This window comes from Rhododendron vialii, chromosome 1a (assembly GCF_030253575.1).
Source record: "Rhododendron vialii isolate Sample 1 chromosome 1a, ASM3025357v1".
Lineage (NCBI taxonomy): Eukaryota > Viridiplantae > Streptophyta > Magnoliopsida > Ericales > Ericaceae > Rhododendron > Rhododendron vialii.
The window spans coordinates 6,586,881-6,605,270 of record NC_080557.1 but is presented as its reverse complement, the minus strand read 5'-3'; the positions used below and the strand labels follow the sequence as shown (position 1 = coordinate 6,605,270).

Below are 18,390 nucleotides of genomic sequence, written 5' to 3'. Positions count from 1 at the left end.
CAAACAATGTCTACCACTCATCAAATGCCAAATATCATTTTGTTTATCAAATCACTAACAAAAAGTAATAGGTCCTACGATACTAACCAATAATACATGAGTTTAGACATTACAAAGTAATATTCCATCTGTATAGGATAATTTTCCTCTGCTAAATTCAAAAGGCGCCTGGGTGTAAGGAAAAAAGGACTTGTACATGATGTGTTTGACACGCACGGGGCCTAAACAATTAGGCTCCGTTCCGAAACCAAAAATAAGTCCTTATTTTTTAAAAAAACAATTTCAAGCTCAAAATTTATGGACTTATTGAAAGGGAAATGATTTTGCCACTATGATGCAAAAAAAATTGAAAAATTAATTTTTATTTATTTTATTTTTGAGTTTAAAAATGTGAAATAAGCTGCTTATTTTTTAAGAAGATTTTTGAAACAGGGTGGGTGATAAAAGAGGGCCGGCTAGGAAGAAAAGAGCCGAGCCGAACCAGATCCAGGCCTAGCAATTATGCATGGCAAGCCCAGCACAAGCCCAACAAAAGTATGCATTTGCCATCCGTGGTTGCAATTCCCAAAATACTGAGAACTGCATCTTCTCTGAGGTCTCGATACATATAAATTTGAAAAAACCTAATTTAAGTTGGGTTTTGACATGTGCTCGAAATTCCTCCCATCAATTTGAAAGATATAATAACAAAATCCTCACATTGACAGTAATAACCGAGATGGTGATAAAAACAAATGAAATCATAATTTAATAGTATGAAACTCCTGCAAAAAAAAGGATTTTAAACCATGCCGATACAAAATGTTGCCCAAACGAGAAAAAAGAGAAAGAGAAAAGAAACCGTGGATCACATTTTTCACAGTTCCCATTTTCTCAGTCCATTTTTCTTTTTCTCTACTATACTCTGTTTTTTGGATACAGATTGACAAGTTAAAACTCGGGAACCAAATTGATCAAAAGCATATTTAATCAGTAATGCAGATAAAACCTGCTAGACATTCCACTAAAACACTTTCCATTTACGTACTGAATTGTTGCTAATTAAATAGACTAAACCACGGCAAAATTCGTTATCAATGCCACATGAGATGTTAATGTCATTGTATCAGACTTGCCAAATGCAGCCACAAAGAAATTATGTACTTGGCCCAAAAAATCATTTATTGCTCTGGATTTATGAAGAAATTGAAGAAAAATACGTACTAATCTTGTTTTGATTCGTTAAAATAAGAGGTATTCACAAACTTATTTGGGAGGTAATTCTGAAGCTTAGTTGAGGAAACCGAATTCTTAATTTTTTCCACTTGCTCTTCACCAATGAAGGATGCATACCCAAGATGTGTTCTGGCATGAAGTCGTGTCTTGTCAATATACCCACCACCGGTGATCTCTGCAAGCAAGCGAGACTATTTAGTGAATATGACTTGTGGTTAAGAAACACTGAAAAGAGAAACAAAGTTGTTTTTGAAATGCTGAACACAAGAAGTAAATTCAATATTATTAATTACAAACACTTGTACACTAAACTTGTGTACACAACAAACACACTTACTATCACAAAGGATGACTCTCTCGCACACAAGTACACAACTCACTCAAGGAACATTATCTTTGACACTAAGTCACAAGATTTGGACATCTCACTCAAACTTGGACTTTTTCACTCTCTTGCTTTCTTGCATTGCATTCACACCTAAGAAGACCCCTCCCCTATTTATGGAGGGCCATGGATGATTCTAGATACAACTCTAGAACAAAGGTTCTAGAAGTTTATAGTGAGGCCCATAAGATTCCATCATCTTCTGGAACATTCAAGTAGAACCTATAAGGTTCTAGCAGAGTCCATAGTATTCCACAATAGTCTGGAGGACTCTAGAGAAATCTAGAAGTTTCCGAAACATTCTAGTAAAATTCTAGATGTTTCCGAAAATGCCCGAAATAGAGTTAGTGACGGGCCCAAGATTGAGAAGTGTCCAAGTCCTCAAGATAGTGTCAAAGAGAGTTTTACTAGATTGTGTTGTGTTCTAGGTCTTGTGTGTGAGAGTTATACTTTGAGAGTGAGAGTGTGTGTTGTGTTTGTAATCAATAAAGTTGTATTTACTTGTTGAATTCAGGAGTAGAACTTAAGCTAATGTAAAACTGCTAAACCTGAGATTGCAAGTAGGAGATAAAAGTCATAGGAAACAAAATACTTGCATTAGTGCATCTCATCATTAGAAAAATGAGTCTAATTAATTGAACATGAAAGTATGCTTGATGAAAATCAAATAAAATCTGAAAAATTGGACGGGGTTTATTCAGCACCTAGGGAAAAAAATAGTTACCTTAGTGTATCTATCTCATCATTAGGGAAATGAATATAATTAATTGAGCATCAAAGTATTGCTTGATGAAAATCAAATAAAATCTGAAAAATTGGACTGGATTTATTCAGCAGCTAGGATATAATTTGCGATGTACCCATAATTCATTCCTATAAGATCATCCTATAAAGCGAAGTGTATGGATTAGTTTTGAAGTAAACCTATATTAAAAATGAATCAGACTTTAGACCCTTGCACTTCATTTAAGAGCGTTTTTGTGGGAACAAATTAGGGGTCCGTAGCTGCTAGCACTATTCATCCAACACAACGAAAGTACCAGCAAAAAGGTTGTGAAATCAAATGAAGCACAAAACTTGGAAAGATTCGTGAAAAAGGTTTCGTAAAGATCAAGAAGCATATAAGGATCTTGTGCTTGTTTTAGGCCAAGAGACATATTTCATCAAGAAACTGCAGGTACAGTTGAAATAGCTCATGGTTTTGGTAGCAGAATTAAAGGTGGAAAATCATCATGTTGTCCAACGCTATTGCACTTCTTACGGAAAGCATTGTCCTTGCATATACTTTAGGTGCATCAGATTATCTTCCCAACTAATTGAAGATCTACAGCAACTAAGCAAATAGAGGAGAGAAAAGTACTTACATTTGAAATTTTAGGTATAACCAGCAGGTGCCTTAACCCAACGTCTCGGAAAAGTATAAGGGCCTTTGCCAGTGACATTGTGTCCACCACAGTATACGGAGACGCATTTGTAAAAGGATGCAAATCAACAAACATCTCCATCTCTTCTTCGCTCAAATCAACATCTTCTATTTTATCACTATTTCCCAAACAACCCTTCTTTTCAAAATCCCCTGCCGTGAACTGATCAAACGATTCAACGCCAGTTGTCATTGGATTTGGCACGAAAGCTTTCTTCTTCAGCAAAGTGATTAGATGGGCCCGGAGGATTAAACCGAACAAAATTGGGGTTTCAGAAAGTGGAGGCTCATCTACAACGGGAAACCCATTATGCCTTGTTGTTCTGAGAACATGTACTATGTTACTAACCTTCTCAATGCCATGAAATAGCTGAAGTGGTCCTGTGACCACATCATTGACTGTTAATTGTCTCATGTATGGCTCCACATGAGTTTCTAGGTAAGGAAAACCCTTCAATCTCATTATAAGATCGTAAATATTGCCGTTGAATGCATCAGCTACTGTTTTTGAAATAAGAAGAACCACCATGATTAGGGGCAGGAGTAACAGGTTATTGGTCAACTCTAGAATAATAACACACAAAGAAACTGTCATCCTCATGGACCCACCAAGAAGTGAAGCAGAACCCAACACAGCAAAAAGGCCGTGGTTGAGATTCGAACGCGAACCAAATAGCATTCCGATAAAACGACCATAAGATGCACCGGTCAGGATAACAGGTACAAAGAGACCAGAAGGAACCGCAATCCCGTAGCTAAATATACTGAGGAAAAAACATGTGACGAAGAATATCAGAATAGATGACATGTGGAACTCAGAGTCGGTGTTCTTGCTGAATAGGTTTCTGATTGCATCGTCGTTTGTGTTGAAAATGAGGCTGGCTAGATCATTGTAATGACCAGCCGGGCACTGGAACTTCTTGTAGTTGCCAGAACGACCAATTGTCGGGCAAGGTTCTGGTGCATCAGTTGGGCAAGCCTGGCAAGATGTGAGCCACGGCAATCCAAATAGAAGACATGATGTGAAAATGGAGATTGAACACGCAATGAGTATCTTGTAAATTGTGCCTTTCCTGAGAAAAAGGAAATTAATAAAGAAGATTAAGCTCGCAAATATCTTTTCTAAGGAACGATGTTAGCAGCACAGACAATGATCAAAATTTGTTTCAATATATTGCTTCAGTAATCTAGGGAAAGAAGAGATTACAGAAACATTTTGAAACATTTCGGAAAACGCAGGCGGATCTCAGTTTACAGGCAAAATATTTGCTAATGTATGAACATCATTGTTGGATATTCATAATAGGAGGGAAATTAACTCCGTTCCAGTATGTTTCTACAACAGTGATGGTGCATTTCAGCATGTGTCACTGAAACCTAAGAATTTTGCAATTGAGCTAACGTTTCACTTCGGCTATTTTGGTGGAAACGATATAAAAGTTTGTTCCTTGAGTACAGATCAATTAAGACAATAAAGCTAAAGAGAAACTTACTTATAAACTAGATTGTAAATCCGCAGAACCTTGTCTAAAAGAAAATTGTAAAAACTTCCCAATATGCCCCCTATCACTCCAAGAAGAAGAACAGGAGGCACATCCCCAATGTGATACGGAAGATTTACTGAAGTGACATCATACATTATCAAACCACCAGTTCCGAATAGCCCACATTTTCCAGAATAGCAGAAGTCAATGAAAGCCCGAAGCACAATGGCAACAACTGCTGTTGTGAAAAAAGCTCTCCATAAAAGGGCACTTCTCCACCTAAAGGACAAAGCACCAATATGTTTTATCAGGTGACGAACAAGCTACTTTGGCACTTTTATATCTACAAAGAACTATGCATATGTGTATGCACATGCCACTGAACGAGTCGCAAGTAGTGCAGACAAAAGAGAACAAAAAAATACCATATTTATGAATTTCCATCAAAGAATTGGAACAGCCTCAACAAGTTGACCAACAGTAAAGAACAGGCTAAGGTCTTTATCCCATCAAAAGTCCTTTGTGTTTTGCTCCACCACTATCAACCTTAAACAAGCCAGCTCCCAAACAATTTTCTTCTTTTTCACATCTACGTATATCTGGAACCAGGATCCTTGTGCAAATCCATCTTGTGATGCCATTAAGCTCACTTGGGGAAACTCGTGTGATCCTTATGTGAGGAAAAATGGTACTCATCACATCCCATTTTGATGATTTGAGCACTTCATTTTGTATATCCCAAAGTACAAATACTTTATGTACGAAATCAGGTCAATTGGATAGTGTAAGTGACTAATCAAATCAATGAACCGTTATAAATGAAATAGACCATCCTCATTCTGACCACCCATATCCCTTGAGATAATTTCTTGAGATGTATATCGATGTCCGATTAACCAGATTTTGAACAAATGATTCACACATTGAGACTTTCATAATGTACTCAGATCATCAAAATAGGATTGTGGTGGGCCACATTTTCTTCTCACATGAGCATGCAATGAGGGAATCACATGAGAAGAACCTGGTTCATGAATCTGTTACACTAAAAGAGTTTAAACATCCCAGAAACACCAAACACAAACACAATGAAGGACGTAACCTGCTAGCCAACTGACAAAAGTAAGAAGGGGTACACTGATTCGACACCTCGTTACTCCCACAGTCATTTTTTTTTTTCACTTCATAAGTTAACAATGATTGCTTTCCCTTTTGCTACTGTCCAACCAAAGAAACACAGCTTAGAAGGGCTTTAGTTTTCAAATGTGCTTTGAAAAAATGCTCAAGCTCAGTGCCAATCAGTTCTTATGATTTGAATCCCAGTTCCGTGATTAAGAAGAGGTCTGTTGGACCAATTTAGCAGGCATTGGGTAATACCTTTAGCAAGTTTAGCTATGACTTGGAGGAAGGTTCCCTCAACAATGGTTACAACTTACGAAGTCTAATTTTTTTGAACATGACACCAGTGCACAGATATTAATGCAAGGCCTGAAAGAAAGTTACTTAAATAAAAATAATTTTTGTCAAGGGTTTTCTGGTGTGCAGCCGCCACTGGTCATTCTACTTTGAGAGATTTTGATACATGTCAATTACTATTCACAAAACCTTTAGGCTACTACTTAGCATCCAAATGCAATTCAAGCTGTCACATCTAGCACCAGCATTAATTTTCCGAACAAAATACAATGATCTCAAAACACACATCTTCCATGTAGAAAGTTCCTAGCTTAATTTAGCAAAATACGGATGAACAGAAGGAGATACTATGACACAGGAAATAAAAAACCAGTACCCTAAATGATGAACTCTAAGTTCCCCAACATGACCAAATCTTTAAATAGACGGATTGGTAAAATGGTTCTACCAAAAAGAAAATGAAAAAGCAGTTGATGGCACTACCATGATGCCATTTCCTCAAGAGCAAACAACACACCACCAACTGGGGCACGAAAAGCAGCAGCTATTCCAGCAGCTGATCCACATGTCACAAGATCTCGGCGGTCACGGTCATTCTTGAAATATCGTAGCCATCTCCATGTCAACCCATATTTCTTTGACCCACCCTGACCCATTAATGCTGCCACACATGCACCAGTGTGCACCATGGGCCCTGCCTTGCCGGTATGAAGTGATGATGATACTGCACAAATGCTACCAACAATCTGTAAATCAACAAGAATCAACACGAGACATCAAACTATCAAACAGGAATCGCCTTGTGCTTCCATTGGGTAAAGACGTGTGCTTGTGTGGACATGAAACAAAGATGCGTAAGCAACCAAATTGTTTGCTCCTACACTGGTGGACCAACCACTTCAGTCATGGAGAATGAAAAACTGGATGACCCGAAAGGCAACTCCAGGGTGGTTGAAATCAATAAATGAACTTTCAGTGACGGGAGAGGGTCGGACGGGCTAAAACCATGACTCATAATTTGTCTTTTCGAGGCATCAACCCCCAAATCCCCAAAATCACTGGCACAAAAGGAAGAAATGAATCCTATTAGCTGCTGCTCCTCAGTAGGTAAGGTACTCTCAAGATATACCTCTGCTATTTCATGACTTAGGTCAGTTAGCGTGTCCTGCAGAAAGAGAGGTCCCTCTCGAGTCTCAAAGTGATAGGGAGCTGATCTAACTCTACCTCTGTAGGTTGATAATTGCATGTCTTCAATGCAATCATTATTGTTGCTCCGGGATGACGTACCTCTTCGTTTGTTACACATGGTACAATGAATCCATCTCAAGGATCTCAATACGGAGCTTCCAAAGGGCCAGAGCATCAAAGTAGGAGGAGGATTCAGAGTCACAAACTAGAAAAATGGATTCTTGTTTCTGGCCCATACAGGCTAGAGCACGTGTCACGTGCAGGGTTAGCTGATCAGGCACAGCCTCAGGTGAGCTGAAGCAAGATCTTCTGGAATGGATCGCAATCCTCTGAAACAGGGCACCAGACAAGTGCTCGAATGCATGTCAGCCAGGTAGCTTCGAGATTGTTGCTATTTAAGGTGGTGTACTTATGTTCTGACCTAATCTGAGCACCGTATTTGCTACACTCAGTGCAAGTACCAAATTGTACCGGAGAATTGTTAAGATGTATGGACCTATTCATTACTAGCAAACTTCAAATCATAATTATGGATTGCATACTCTCCTTAAGCTTCCCATTCCCAAAGCCAAAGTACCACACTGAGATCCCCTGAAAGTTTCCCCTCAATATTCTACTGTTACAGACCTACAGCAAATTTATGATTTTGTGGTTTCCCTACGAGCAAGCCAAAATTTCAAGCTGTGCTCACCTTTGAAATCCTATCCTATCTGCAGATTTAGCCAATAAGACGATGCAGTTCCCTTACTTTAAGTTCCCCATTCCTGCTCTTCCCCTTCCGTCAAGTTAGGTATTCCTTATGACATAAGCCTCCTGAGTAGAACAAGAGTTACAAGACTGAGACCAAAAGTCTTCCTCTGCGGTGCAAACAAAGCCCTTCCAAATATGAGAAAAATTTGCACTTCAAATCTCTCTCCCCACTACAAGTTCTCATATTGTATCAGTTATCCTAATTGCACTGAACAAGATGTTTTGAATTTTGAGGATTTTGGTGTTTGTTTTTTAGTTTTGTTGGTTTCTCTTCTCACCAACTAGTTAGGTTTTTCCTTCTCTCCTCTCTCTTGTAATGTTATATTGTTAGCAATAACATGTTACTTTCTTTGCTGATAAAAAAAAAAATCTCAACATTACCTTAACGACCAGAGTCCGTAGAGAAAATATCCCTGGCGCGTCCACGCCATTTAAGTACGCCTTCACTTCTGGTATACCCGAACCAGCAGCCTCTGGTGATATGAACACCGTGATCAAACTTGAGAATAAGGTGAGCGCAAAATTAGAAGCAGTAAAAACAATAAATGCCGCCCAAAACCTGCACAGCAAAAAGTTTTCACAAATTCAATTAGTATTGAATGTCTAGAATATTAGACAATAAAAAGAGAAGAAAATAATCAATCACACAATACAAGAGAACACAAGGTATAAGCGGCTCGACAATGTGCCAACATCCACAGTCACAGGGGAGAGGAAAACAATCCATTAAAACGCTTAACTTCCACACAACTTCTTCTAAGTCCATCTCCAGGGTCCAGCCTAGCCTTAACATCAAATCTAATCAGAAAACTAAGTAAAAGATTACATTGATGCCATAATTAAACAACTGGAAGACATTAAATGATCTTCAAAATTTTCAGTAACCTTTTGGGACTCCCAATGTGATACACATTTGAGTGAAACTAGGGGATTGTAGGGAATGTTAAAAAAATAGCCCTGGTTAAAAAGATAACTGTAAATGCCCAGTTACACGGGCCTGGAGCCTCTGCCCCCGTAAAAGGCGCACAAAATGGTCCGTCTGTTTAACTGGATAATCAGATTAGATTATATATACAACAAGGTGACCACATATTTGGTGTTTGGCTAAAGAATTTAAGGCTCAGATAAAACAAGTATCAGATATAGAATCCAAAAAATGTGGGATATGCAATACTACAGGTGTTATATAGTGAATCCGATTAGTCCCTTCAAATAAACAGGTCCAATATGCATATACAATACCCTTTTGAGGAATCAAGCCACTTGAGTTTGAGCTCGTGTTTGCTCATTAAAAACTCATTGAAGATTGATTTGTTACATAAACAATCAAGCTTGAACTTTTTTCAAAGTTGTTTAATTACTACTCAACTCGTCTTCAGCTTGATTAAAGCTCGCTTGAATTTGGCTCGTCCCATATACAAGCCAAGCTCGGTTCATTCAGCTCGTTTATCACCCCTAACTATTTAAAAGTACAACCAACAAAAATTCACAATAGTACTTACTTTGTGGCCAACATCATATTGGACGTGACAACGAACTTCATGCCAGCAATGTTCTCAACGGCGAGGTTGTTGGCGACCCCAACCAAACTCACGAGGAGCCCGATAAGGAAACAAAGCGTCCATTTCATAACTATGTACTGGCATATCTGGATCTTGCTCCTGCCCCTCCAGTCTTGCTTGAAGAAATCGTTCTCTATAATCCTTCCATTTCCAAATAAATCAGCCACTCAATTACAGTAGCCAACAAAAAGAAAGAAAAAAAAAAAACTTTACAATATATATACACATTCAAAACCCAGCTTCTCTGCTGTTTGAGTCGCATCTTGACAACCAATTATTCACATTGTGTGAAAGTTTTTAAGAAAAAAAAAATACGTAGAATCTGAACTATAGAAATAATTCTGGACGAAGCAATTGCACGGACTGCTCTCTGCAGTCTAAAAACCAGACACGCAGATAAACCGGATTCATAACCGTAATTGCACGGACTGTAAATTGTACTCTACAATCTAAAAATAAAACAATAAAACGGCAGATAAGCCGGATTCATAACCGCAATTGCATGGACTATCCTTTGCCGTCTAAAAAATAGTAGACCGCAGATGATAAGCCGGATTTATAACCGCAGTTGCATGGACGCATCACGCATGGACTGTCCTCAATTGCACAGACTGTAAATTGTACTCCACAATCTAAAAATAAAACGGCAGATAAGCCGGATTCATAACCCCAATCGCATGGACTATCCTCTGCAGTCTCCGCAGAGGATAAACCGGATTCATAACCGCAATAGCACGGACTGTCCTCTGCAGTCCGAAACATAGACGGCAGATAAGCCGGATTCCCAAAGCGCAATCTATATTTTAAAACATAGACAGTTTCCCAGCCGGATTCATAACCGTAATTCGGCAGTACATGTATATGATTAGAGAGAGAGAGAGAGAGAGAGAGAGAGAGAGAGAGAGTGAGAGGTGAATCTGACTCGTAGTCGAGGCTTTCGATGGGGCAGAGGTTGGAGCCGACGATAGCGAGCTGAGAGGTGGCGTTGGAGGCTGATCGGCGGAGGGAGAGAGGGAGGAGGGGCTGGGTTATGGATTCTTCGTCTTCTCCTCCTCCTCCTCCGTCTGCATTGTTGGACATGGCTTCACCGTGGAGATATTTTTATAGAGAGAGAGAGAATGAATGTAGTTGGGAGTCGATCAGGAGTGATCGGGGAGAGTTAGGAATCAGTTACAGGTTACAGCGGAGTGATTTCAAGAGAAAAGAAAAGAAAGGGTTTTTGTTTCTATTTGAATCACTCATTTTGGATTGATTATGTTGATGAGAAATTAAAAGAAAAATAAAACAAAATATTTGGATTGGATCCTCTCTTTTCTTACCTATCTCACCCTCTCTCGCCGTGAAAAAGGGTTGTTACAGAGAGAGGAGAGAGAGAGAGAGAGAGAGAGAGTCCAAGAGGAGGAAGTGGACAAGATCTCTTTCGACTACGTGTTTGAGTTATACTTTTTCTCTAGTTGGGGGCTTGAGGACGTTATCACTATCTCGCTCGTGTAATGTTAGCACGTGCAAACAAGAGGTACTAGGTTTGGCCCAAATAAATAATAATAATTCCAGGTCTTATTTTGTTGTTTTCCTTGAATTATTTGTTAGTAAGTTTGTACAAAATTCCTTTCGGTTAAACCTGCATTAAGAGAAATCTTAAAAATAAAAATTAAGATTTACAGTAACGGCGCAAAAACACAGTCGGGAATTTTGGTTAGTAGGTTAATAATTGGATTCCTATGCAAGATATTTTTATTTATCTAAAGAATAACAAACATATAAGAGGCTTATTTATAAGGTAGATGTGCATTGACTGGCGACACATCTAAGTTTACTTTACAATTGGACCCAAAAAATTACTATTATATTTTGAAAATAAGACAGAGTCCTAGAGGAAGGAGACGAGATCTCTTTCAATTACGTGTTCCTTCTATGCCTTTTTTTTTTGTAATTGTGGCATTATCTCCCTCGTGTACCTATAGCATGTGCAAATAAGATATATGTTTGGCAAAAAGAAATATTGTCTAGGTCTTATTTTGTTGTTTTTTCTTGAATTTTTGTTAATTTTGCATAAACTTTCTCTGGATTATATTCATTTTGAGGAGAGAAATTTTAAAAATAAAAATTATGGTTTATAGTGAAGAGGCAAAAACAGGTGAGGAGTCAAGAATTTTGGGTTAGTGGGTTAAAAATTAGATTCATATATAGAAGACATGTTTTTATTTATTAATACAAATAATAACTAAATGAATAGGTATATTTATAAGATAGATATAGACAGAGAAAATCTACATTTGCTTTACAACTGGACTCAATCACTTATTATATTTTGAAAACAATGTATCATAGCCTCATTCGTAATTTATTCAACTCTTGTAAGGAAGAGCATGTGTAAAATTTCTACACATCTAAAGTAAATTGATATAATTTGCAGATTTTTGCAGGGTTAAAATAGCAGTAAATTTTTGCTGCAACAAATCAAAATTGGTAGGGTCAAGTGACCACTTGTGCCTTAGGCCCCATTCCAAAACACCTTAAAAAATAAGAACTTATTTCACATTTTTAAACTCAAAAATAATATAAATAAAAAATAATTTTTCAATTTTTTTTGCACCATATTAAAAATCTCAATGAGATCTATCAAATAAGATCCACATTGATAGAAAAATTATTTGCGTAAGCACATAATTTTTGAATTTAAAATTATCTTCTTAAAAAAATAAGTATTTATTTTCATTTCAGAAACGGGGCCTAAATCCCTCCACCCTTGGGCAAAAAATGTACTTACATTGCATGTGCTCTATTAACATGTGAATTAGCCGGCAAAAGTGACAGGGAGTACAATGCAATAGAAACATGATAGGAGGTTTTTGTCATTGTCAAAAAACTTTAGGGGAATTAGGTGAAATTTTACCCAAAAGGAAAAGGTAAAAAATGGCTCTGATTGGATGGGTCCCGCGGGATCCGAAACTTGAGGTCCAAATTTCTTTCGGCAGACCGGTGTTGCAATGGAATTGCCAACTCTGTTTTCGTTAAAAAGACGCAGAGTCTCGGGTTGTATTTAGGTCTGCAGAAATGCTACACGCACAGAAAATGTGCACAAATTTTGTGCACAGATTTTTTGTGGAGCCTACTACGGGTCCCATATAAATAATCCGAGCCGTTCATTAAATGTAAAACATTTTTTCAAGAGCCCCCGCAAAAAATCAGCTCAATCCGATATCTATAAGTGTTTAATTCAATCATTTAACTTTTCATTATCCTGAGATTCGAATGAAAAGTTAAATGATTGAATCAAACATCTATGAGTATCTGATTGAGCTGATTTTTTGCGGGGGCCCTCGAAAAAATGTTTTACATTTAATGAACGGCTCGAATTATTTGTGTGGGACCCGTAGTGAGCCCCACAAAAAATCTGTGCATATTTGCTGTGCGTGTAGCATTACTGTTACGTCTGTACTTTCACGTCGGAAACTTCGTAGTTTGGGTTACCGAAACAGTCACCGATCCCAAAATGCAAAAATCTCAAATTTACGTAAACGACGCACAGTCTCAGATTGGAGAGATTATTCCATACCCCGGGTATGGCCATGTGGTGCCCCAGAGCTTTCTGCACCACATATTTCAGTGGTCCACATATATTTGTGTGGTACAAAAAACCCCTGGGGCACCACGTAGCTATGCCCTTGGGGCATAGTAAAATTTTTCCTCGGATTGTATTTACATCTGTACTTTCACGTTGGAAACTTCGTAGTTTGGGTTACTGAATCAGAAAGTATACAGCCACCGAACTCAAATGCGGTGGTCGGCCGCTGCACGACGTAGGAGCCCATTCCAGGTCCCGTATAGATGATCCGAAGTTCCGAACTGTTCAATAATTTTAGAAAAAAAAAACGAATCAGTAGGTTAGAAGTTCAGCTCGATTCAATATGTATAGATGCTCGGATCAAGCTTCTCATCTTTGGAAAATCAGAAAACTATTTTTCTGATTTTCCAAAGATGAGAAGCTTAATCCGAGAACCTACACATATCGGATCGAACTGATTTTCCGCGCTGCCCACTTTTTTTTTATTTTAAAAAAAATTATTGAATGACTCGGATCATCCGTGCGGAGCCTAAAGTGGGCCCTAAACCGCGTGCGGTGGCCGGTCACCTCATTTTGCCTTCAGTGACAGTAGTGCTTCGCTTGGCGAATAGCGACTGACATTATTCACAATTGTTCGTTATGGGTATTCAAAATTTCAGCGCACGATTTTCAATAATTTTTTTTCTATCTCTCTATTCATTATTCTTAAAACCTAGCCTGAAGAGGGTCTCAGGACTAGTACGGTACATGAAACTGTGAATCTGGACCGTTGATTACAATTTTATGGACGCTTTTATGGATCTTTTTTCATGTACCCTAACATTTTCCTATTTTGAGGAAATCTACGAACTCTTTACAAAAAAGAGAAATTGAAAAAAAGCAATACACAACTACTATAATATTATTAATAATTACACACAAGGGTGGATTCAGGCGGATACTCAGGTCTAGGGAGTACTTTTCAAGGTTTAAAGTTTGATTTTCTGCTGAATGAGTATCCTGCAGTAAGTGAAGGGTCGTGACTAGTGTAGTCGCGGCTGCTCCTCGGAGACTTGGGTTACACAGTTGAGTTCCTATTGTGACTTTGCTATCATATTATTCCTCCGTTAGAAAAAAGAATATTAGTAATTACATGGTGGGATCGAGGTTTTTTAAAAATCGATCTTCTAATATGATTCCACGAACAAAGTTGCTCTAGTAACTTTTTAAGAGCAACTTTGGTCTAATTTTTTAAAGGTTTTCTTTTTAGCACAGTCTTTTCAATTATTTTCTTTTGATTTCACATTATATTTTTATTGCAACGAAAATAATTTGAAAAGTAAAAACATACTATAAATTTGTCACGGCCCAAATCCGAAGGGATTGTATCAGTGACATGGCCAGTGATTTTAGAATCACCTCAGGCCTATTTTATCTCACAATTCTAAAATAAAATTTATAAAATTCCCTAGGTCATTAAATTAAGAAATAAGATATTACAATTAGAGTGAACTACTGTGCATACCGCATACAAACTTTGCCAAACAGCGCAAAAGTTACAACATTTGTGAACATTTGCGGATCCAAAACTCTGACACTATCAAATCGATTTGTATGGGTTTCTAATCACCAAATCCATCACTACAGAACAATCTGAGCCCAATGTCTGACAGCCACGTCAATCGAATCTCCACAATTCAAATGATCAACTTCTCTTGCAGTGATCTGAAATGGGTGCGCTCTGAAATGGGTGCGCACAAAACTATTTCAGTGAGAAATACGATATATAGAGGTTACATAATCGCATAGGAAGAATCAAATAAAATATGGCATTATCATGAACTTTTCAATGATCAATTTGAGTTCCCCAACTAACTAATTATATACTTTCCAACAGAACAAGTTTCAACTCTGCAATCCATAAAATTCAGAATCCAACGACAGTTTTTAGGCTCGAAATTGTTAAATTGAAAGAGATCCATCATCTATCATCATCATTATCGTCTTGGGTGGTAATCTGGTAGCCCGAGGAGCAACCCCAGCAAAATAAAATAAGGGAAATGATATCAAATCCAAGGAATACCCGACCATATCCTTATCCAACACTACAAGAAAAATGAAAATTGGTGACGAAAAAGTGGCGACGAAATTTAATTTCGTCACTAAATGAGTATATTTGGCAACGAAAAAATAAATTCGTCATTGTTTTGACAACTTTCGTGATGAAACAATTTCGTCACCAATTATATATGTTTAGCGACGAAAAAAATATTTTCATCACCAAAGGTACCTATTTGGCGACAAAACACATTTTTCGTCACCAAAAACTTAAAAAATGTGACGAAATTATTTTTCGTTGCCAAAGATTATCATTTGGTGACAAAAAATATATTTCGTCGCTAAATAAGAGCAATTTAGTGACAAAATATTTTTTTTATCACCAAAAGCTTAACTTTGGTGACGAAAAATAATTTCGTCACCATTTTAATGCTTTCAGCTACGAAAAATATATTTTGTCGTCAAATGGGTCCATTTCGTGACGAAATTTATGAATTGCGCTTTGTTACTAAATGTATTTCGGACATAACTCTTTACTAAAACCTCCGATTGAGATAATTCAAATTGGGTTTGAATAATAACCCAATTGCCTACAACTTTCATGTTTATCAAAATTGCTAATTTTAATGTTTAAAGGTTCAAAATTACATTCGAAATATATTTTCATGTTAAACATATGTATTATATATTAGATATTTCAAATATTTACAAAAAAGTCTGTGTAATACAGTTGGTCAAAGCTTGCGCGAAAAACTCAAGGGATTTGGGTTCGAAATCCAGCAGGAGCAAGAAAGAAGGATTTCTTTTCGCATATGAAAATATATTTTGCAACGAAAAATTTCGTCACTGATTTCTTATATTAGTGACGAAAATTTTTGTCACCAAAAAGAATAATTGATGACAAAAAATTTCGTCGTCAAAAGCACAATAAGTGAGGAAAATTTTTTTGTCATCAATTATTCACTTTTTGGTGACGAAATATTTCATCATCAAAAGGCACTATAGGTGACGAAAAATAGATTTCGTCACCAGGTAGGAATCCTCGACAACCTTTAGTCGACAAATTTTTTTTCGTCACCTATATTATTTGTGACGAAAAATATGCAATTTATGATGATTTTCATTCGTTACCCAATTGAATTTTTCTTGTAGTGCAAAATTTCATAAGCGCCAATTTACACATAGCTCATCAGGGAGGTGGTGGATGGTTGTGGTGGCATGAGAGAGAGAGAAAGAGAGATAGAGAGGGGGGGAGGGCAGCAGCTACGGCTGCTGCCGCTGATGATGTTGCGGCGCGGCAAGGACTCTAAGCCGTGAAAGGAGGAGAAGAGAGGTGTATTCTGTGGAGAGCCGGACTTGCCGAAGCACGGGAGGTACTCGCCGGAGGAGGGTATTTGGTTGATATAGTGCCATGGCAGAGAGGAGATTTTCGAATGGGGAATTAGTACGAGGGAAAGAGAGAATAGTTGAGTGGATGTTGTGAGAGCATCCACATCCACAGTGCACTAATCCAAATTGAATAATCAAAAGTTGCCGTATCATCTTTTGATTATCCATTTAAGGGATTGCTAATGTTAGCAATGTAGATATCAACAGTGATATAATTAACATTGAATAATCAAAACTTGCCACATCATCTTTTCAACTTGTAAAAATCTAAAAATTGTCACCATATAAAATAATTTTTTTAAAAATTGTTTTCAAACTAATAAAAACAAGTTATGAGAAATAGAAAATAATTTTTTGAAAAAACACTTTTTCGAAAAAGTTTTTAAAAATATAGTTTTTTTGAAAAAAAAAGACAGTTTTTTTTAAATAACAGTTTTTGAAAAAAAAACAGTTAAAAATAATAGTTTTTAATAAAAAAAACAGTTTTTGAAAAATAGTTTAACTATTTTTGAATAAAAAATGTTTTTCTTAGGAACATTTTTGAGAGAGAGAGAGAGAGAGACTGTTTTGGTTATTGGCAAAAGGTTGCTAGTTTTGATTACCCAAGGGCCAAAATTTGATGAGTTGCAAAGAGATTGTTAAGTTTGGTTATGCCGCTGTGAACACTTTTTTGAAGAAACATCGTTAACTTTAGCAACTATATGGTTTCGGTTATTCCACCGTGGATGCTCTGATGCTAGGCATAGGAAGACCCAAATTTATAATGTGTAAATGTGTACAGTGCTCGTAATACCCACTTCAAACCTAACTTTCGTATGCTAACACCTAACTCTTGTCGGTGAGTTATTGTTGACAGGTGATAATATTCCAAGAAGGCCCGATAAGCAAAATCATTGCCATAGCGTATGATCAAAACCATTTGAATTATCCTCCTACCCGACCAACTTGTCTGCCAATTCTTATCTCTCAATTAATCTGCCAATCGATGGCCTTAATCAGTAGAGAACTATCGAGAACATCTGCCGACGCTAAAAATATCTATACTGTCCGTCTAGATTCAATTCCCAATTGATTACGCTATCCGGATTTTGTTCTCAGAACCATTTTCAAAAGTCACCGTAAGTGATAAAAATTATTTTGAGTTTGACCGCGCGCGGTATCAATATTTCCCAAAAAAAAAAATTCGCTTCTCATTTTTATTATATATATTTTTAGCTTAAAATTGGTTTATCAGAAAATTCAAATTAAAAAAAAAAGTTCATATAAGACATTAACAAAAACTCAAAAAGTTGGAGTAAAAGTTAGGGGTCTTTTTCGTCATCTTCCATGTATTTTGTCAACATTTATCTATGTTAAAGGATAGTTGACCAATCATTCATCCATGATTAGTGTCGTGATTTATGGCTGTAAATTAGTGCACATGTAAATTATGTCTAGGCATAATTTTAGGATATAATTCTAGGATATGATATGTCTATAAGATATGGTTAGGATATTCATGTATATATAGCATTCTACACATAATGGAAAGGGTGTGAAGTTTTCCCCTCTATATTTATTACATCTTAAATCTCTTCAATCTATGTTTTTTTAATTTACAAATTCCTCTCGTTGAGAGGAAAAATATGGTGTGACATATGATTTGAATTTCATTAATTTGGGTAACAAGTTAACAAGAGTTTCGACAGTGGATCAATTTAATAGTACAATTATAGGTAGCACAGTGTAACACAATTATGCCACGTAATGCCTTGGCTGGCCATATTGTTATTTTTAGTAAGTTAAAATTAATTAATTAAACTTTCTTTGGTATCCGTTTCGTAATTAATTTGGATTCTGACACCGCCGTTGTGTATATTTTGAGGTAGTGGTGTTTTGTTATTTGTTGTTTTAGTTGTAATTTTTTTTCGGATTAATATAACTGGTATGATATTTTTACTCGGGGAAAAAATGTCCGTTATGCAGTTATTGCT

The 18,390-nt window shown here is 36.9% G+C and overlaps 1 protein-coding gene across 6 annotated transcripts; it reads right to left on the bottom strand.

Annotated features, from left to right (window-relative positions):
- Nucleotides 1–1,140: 1,140 nt before the first annotated feature.
- Nucleotides 1,141–10,833, bottom strand: LOC131299963 (putative chloride channel-like protein CLC-g). Of its 6 annotated transcripts, none has more exons than XM_058325563.1 (7): nt 10,346–10,833; nt 9,364–9,564; nt 8,243–8,420; nt 6,407–6,669; nt 4,517–4,786; nt 2,965–4,096; nt 1,141–1,390 (listed from the first exon to the last, which is right to left on the bottom strand). In XM_058325563.1, exons 1-7 carry the CDS (start codon nt 10,501–10,503, stop codon nt 1,238–1,240), a joined length of 2,355 nt encoding a protein of 784 aa, XP_058181546.1. In that variant the 5' UTR covers nt 10,504–10,833; the 3' UTR covers nt 1,141–1,237. The 6 variants fall into 6 exon arrangements, with proteins under 6 accessions (XP_058181546.1, XP_058181555.1, XP_058181562.1 ...); XM_058325572.1 differs by having other exon boundaries at nt 9,364–9,556; nt 10,346–10,485; XM_058325579.1 differs by lacking the exon at nt 10,346–10,833 and adding an exon at nt 7,053–7,987 and having other exon boundaries at nt 8,243–8,334; nt 9,364–9,501.
- Between the last annotated feature and the right edge of the window lie 7,557 nt (nt 10,834–18,390).

What these genes read in the sequence shown, in the direction of transcription:
- LOC131299963 (XM_058325563.1), bottom strand. Translation starts at nt 10,503, where the DNA reads ATGTCCAACAATGCAGACGGAGGAGGAGGAGGAGAAGACGAAGAATCC. An exon ending in ATTTACAATCTAGTTTATAA is followed by an intron (nt 4,097 to 4,516) that starts GTAAGTTTCTCT and finishes CCTTTTTCTCAG; the next exon opens with GAAAGGCACAATTTACAAGA. An exon ending in TTATACCTAAAATTTCAAAT is followed by an intron (nt 1,391 to 2,964) that starts GTAAGTACTTTT and finishes GCTTGCTTGCAG; the next exon opens with AGATCACCGGTGGTGGGTAT.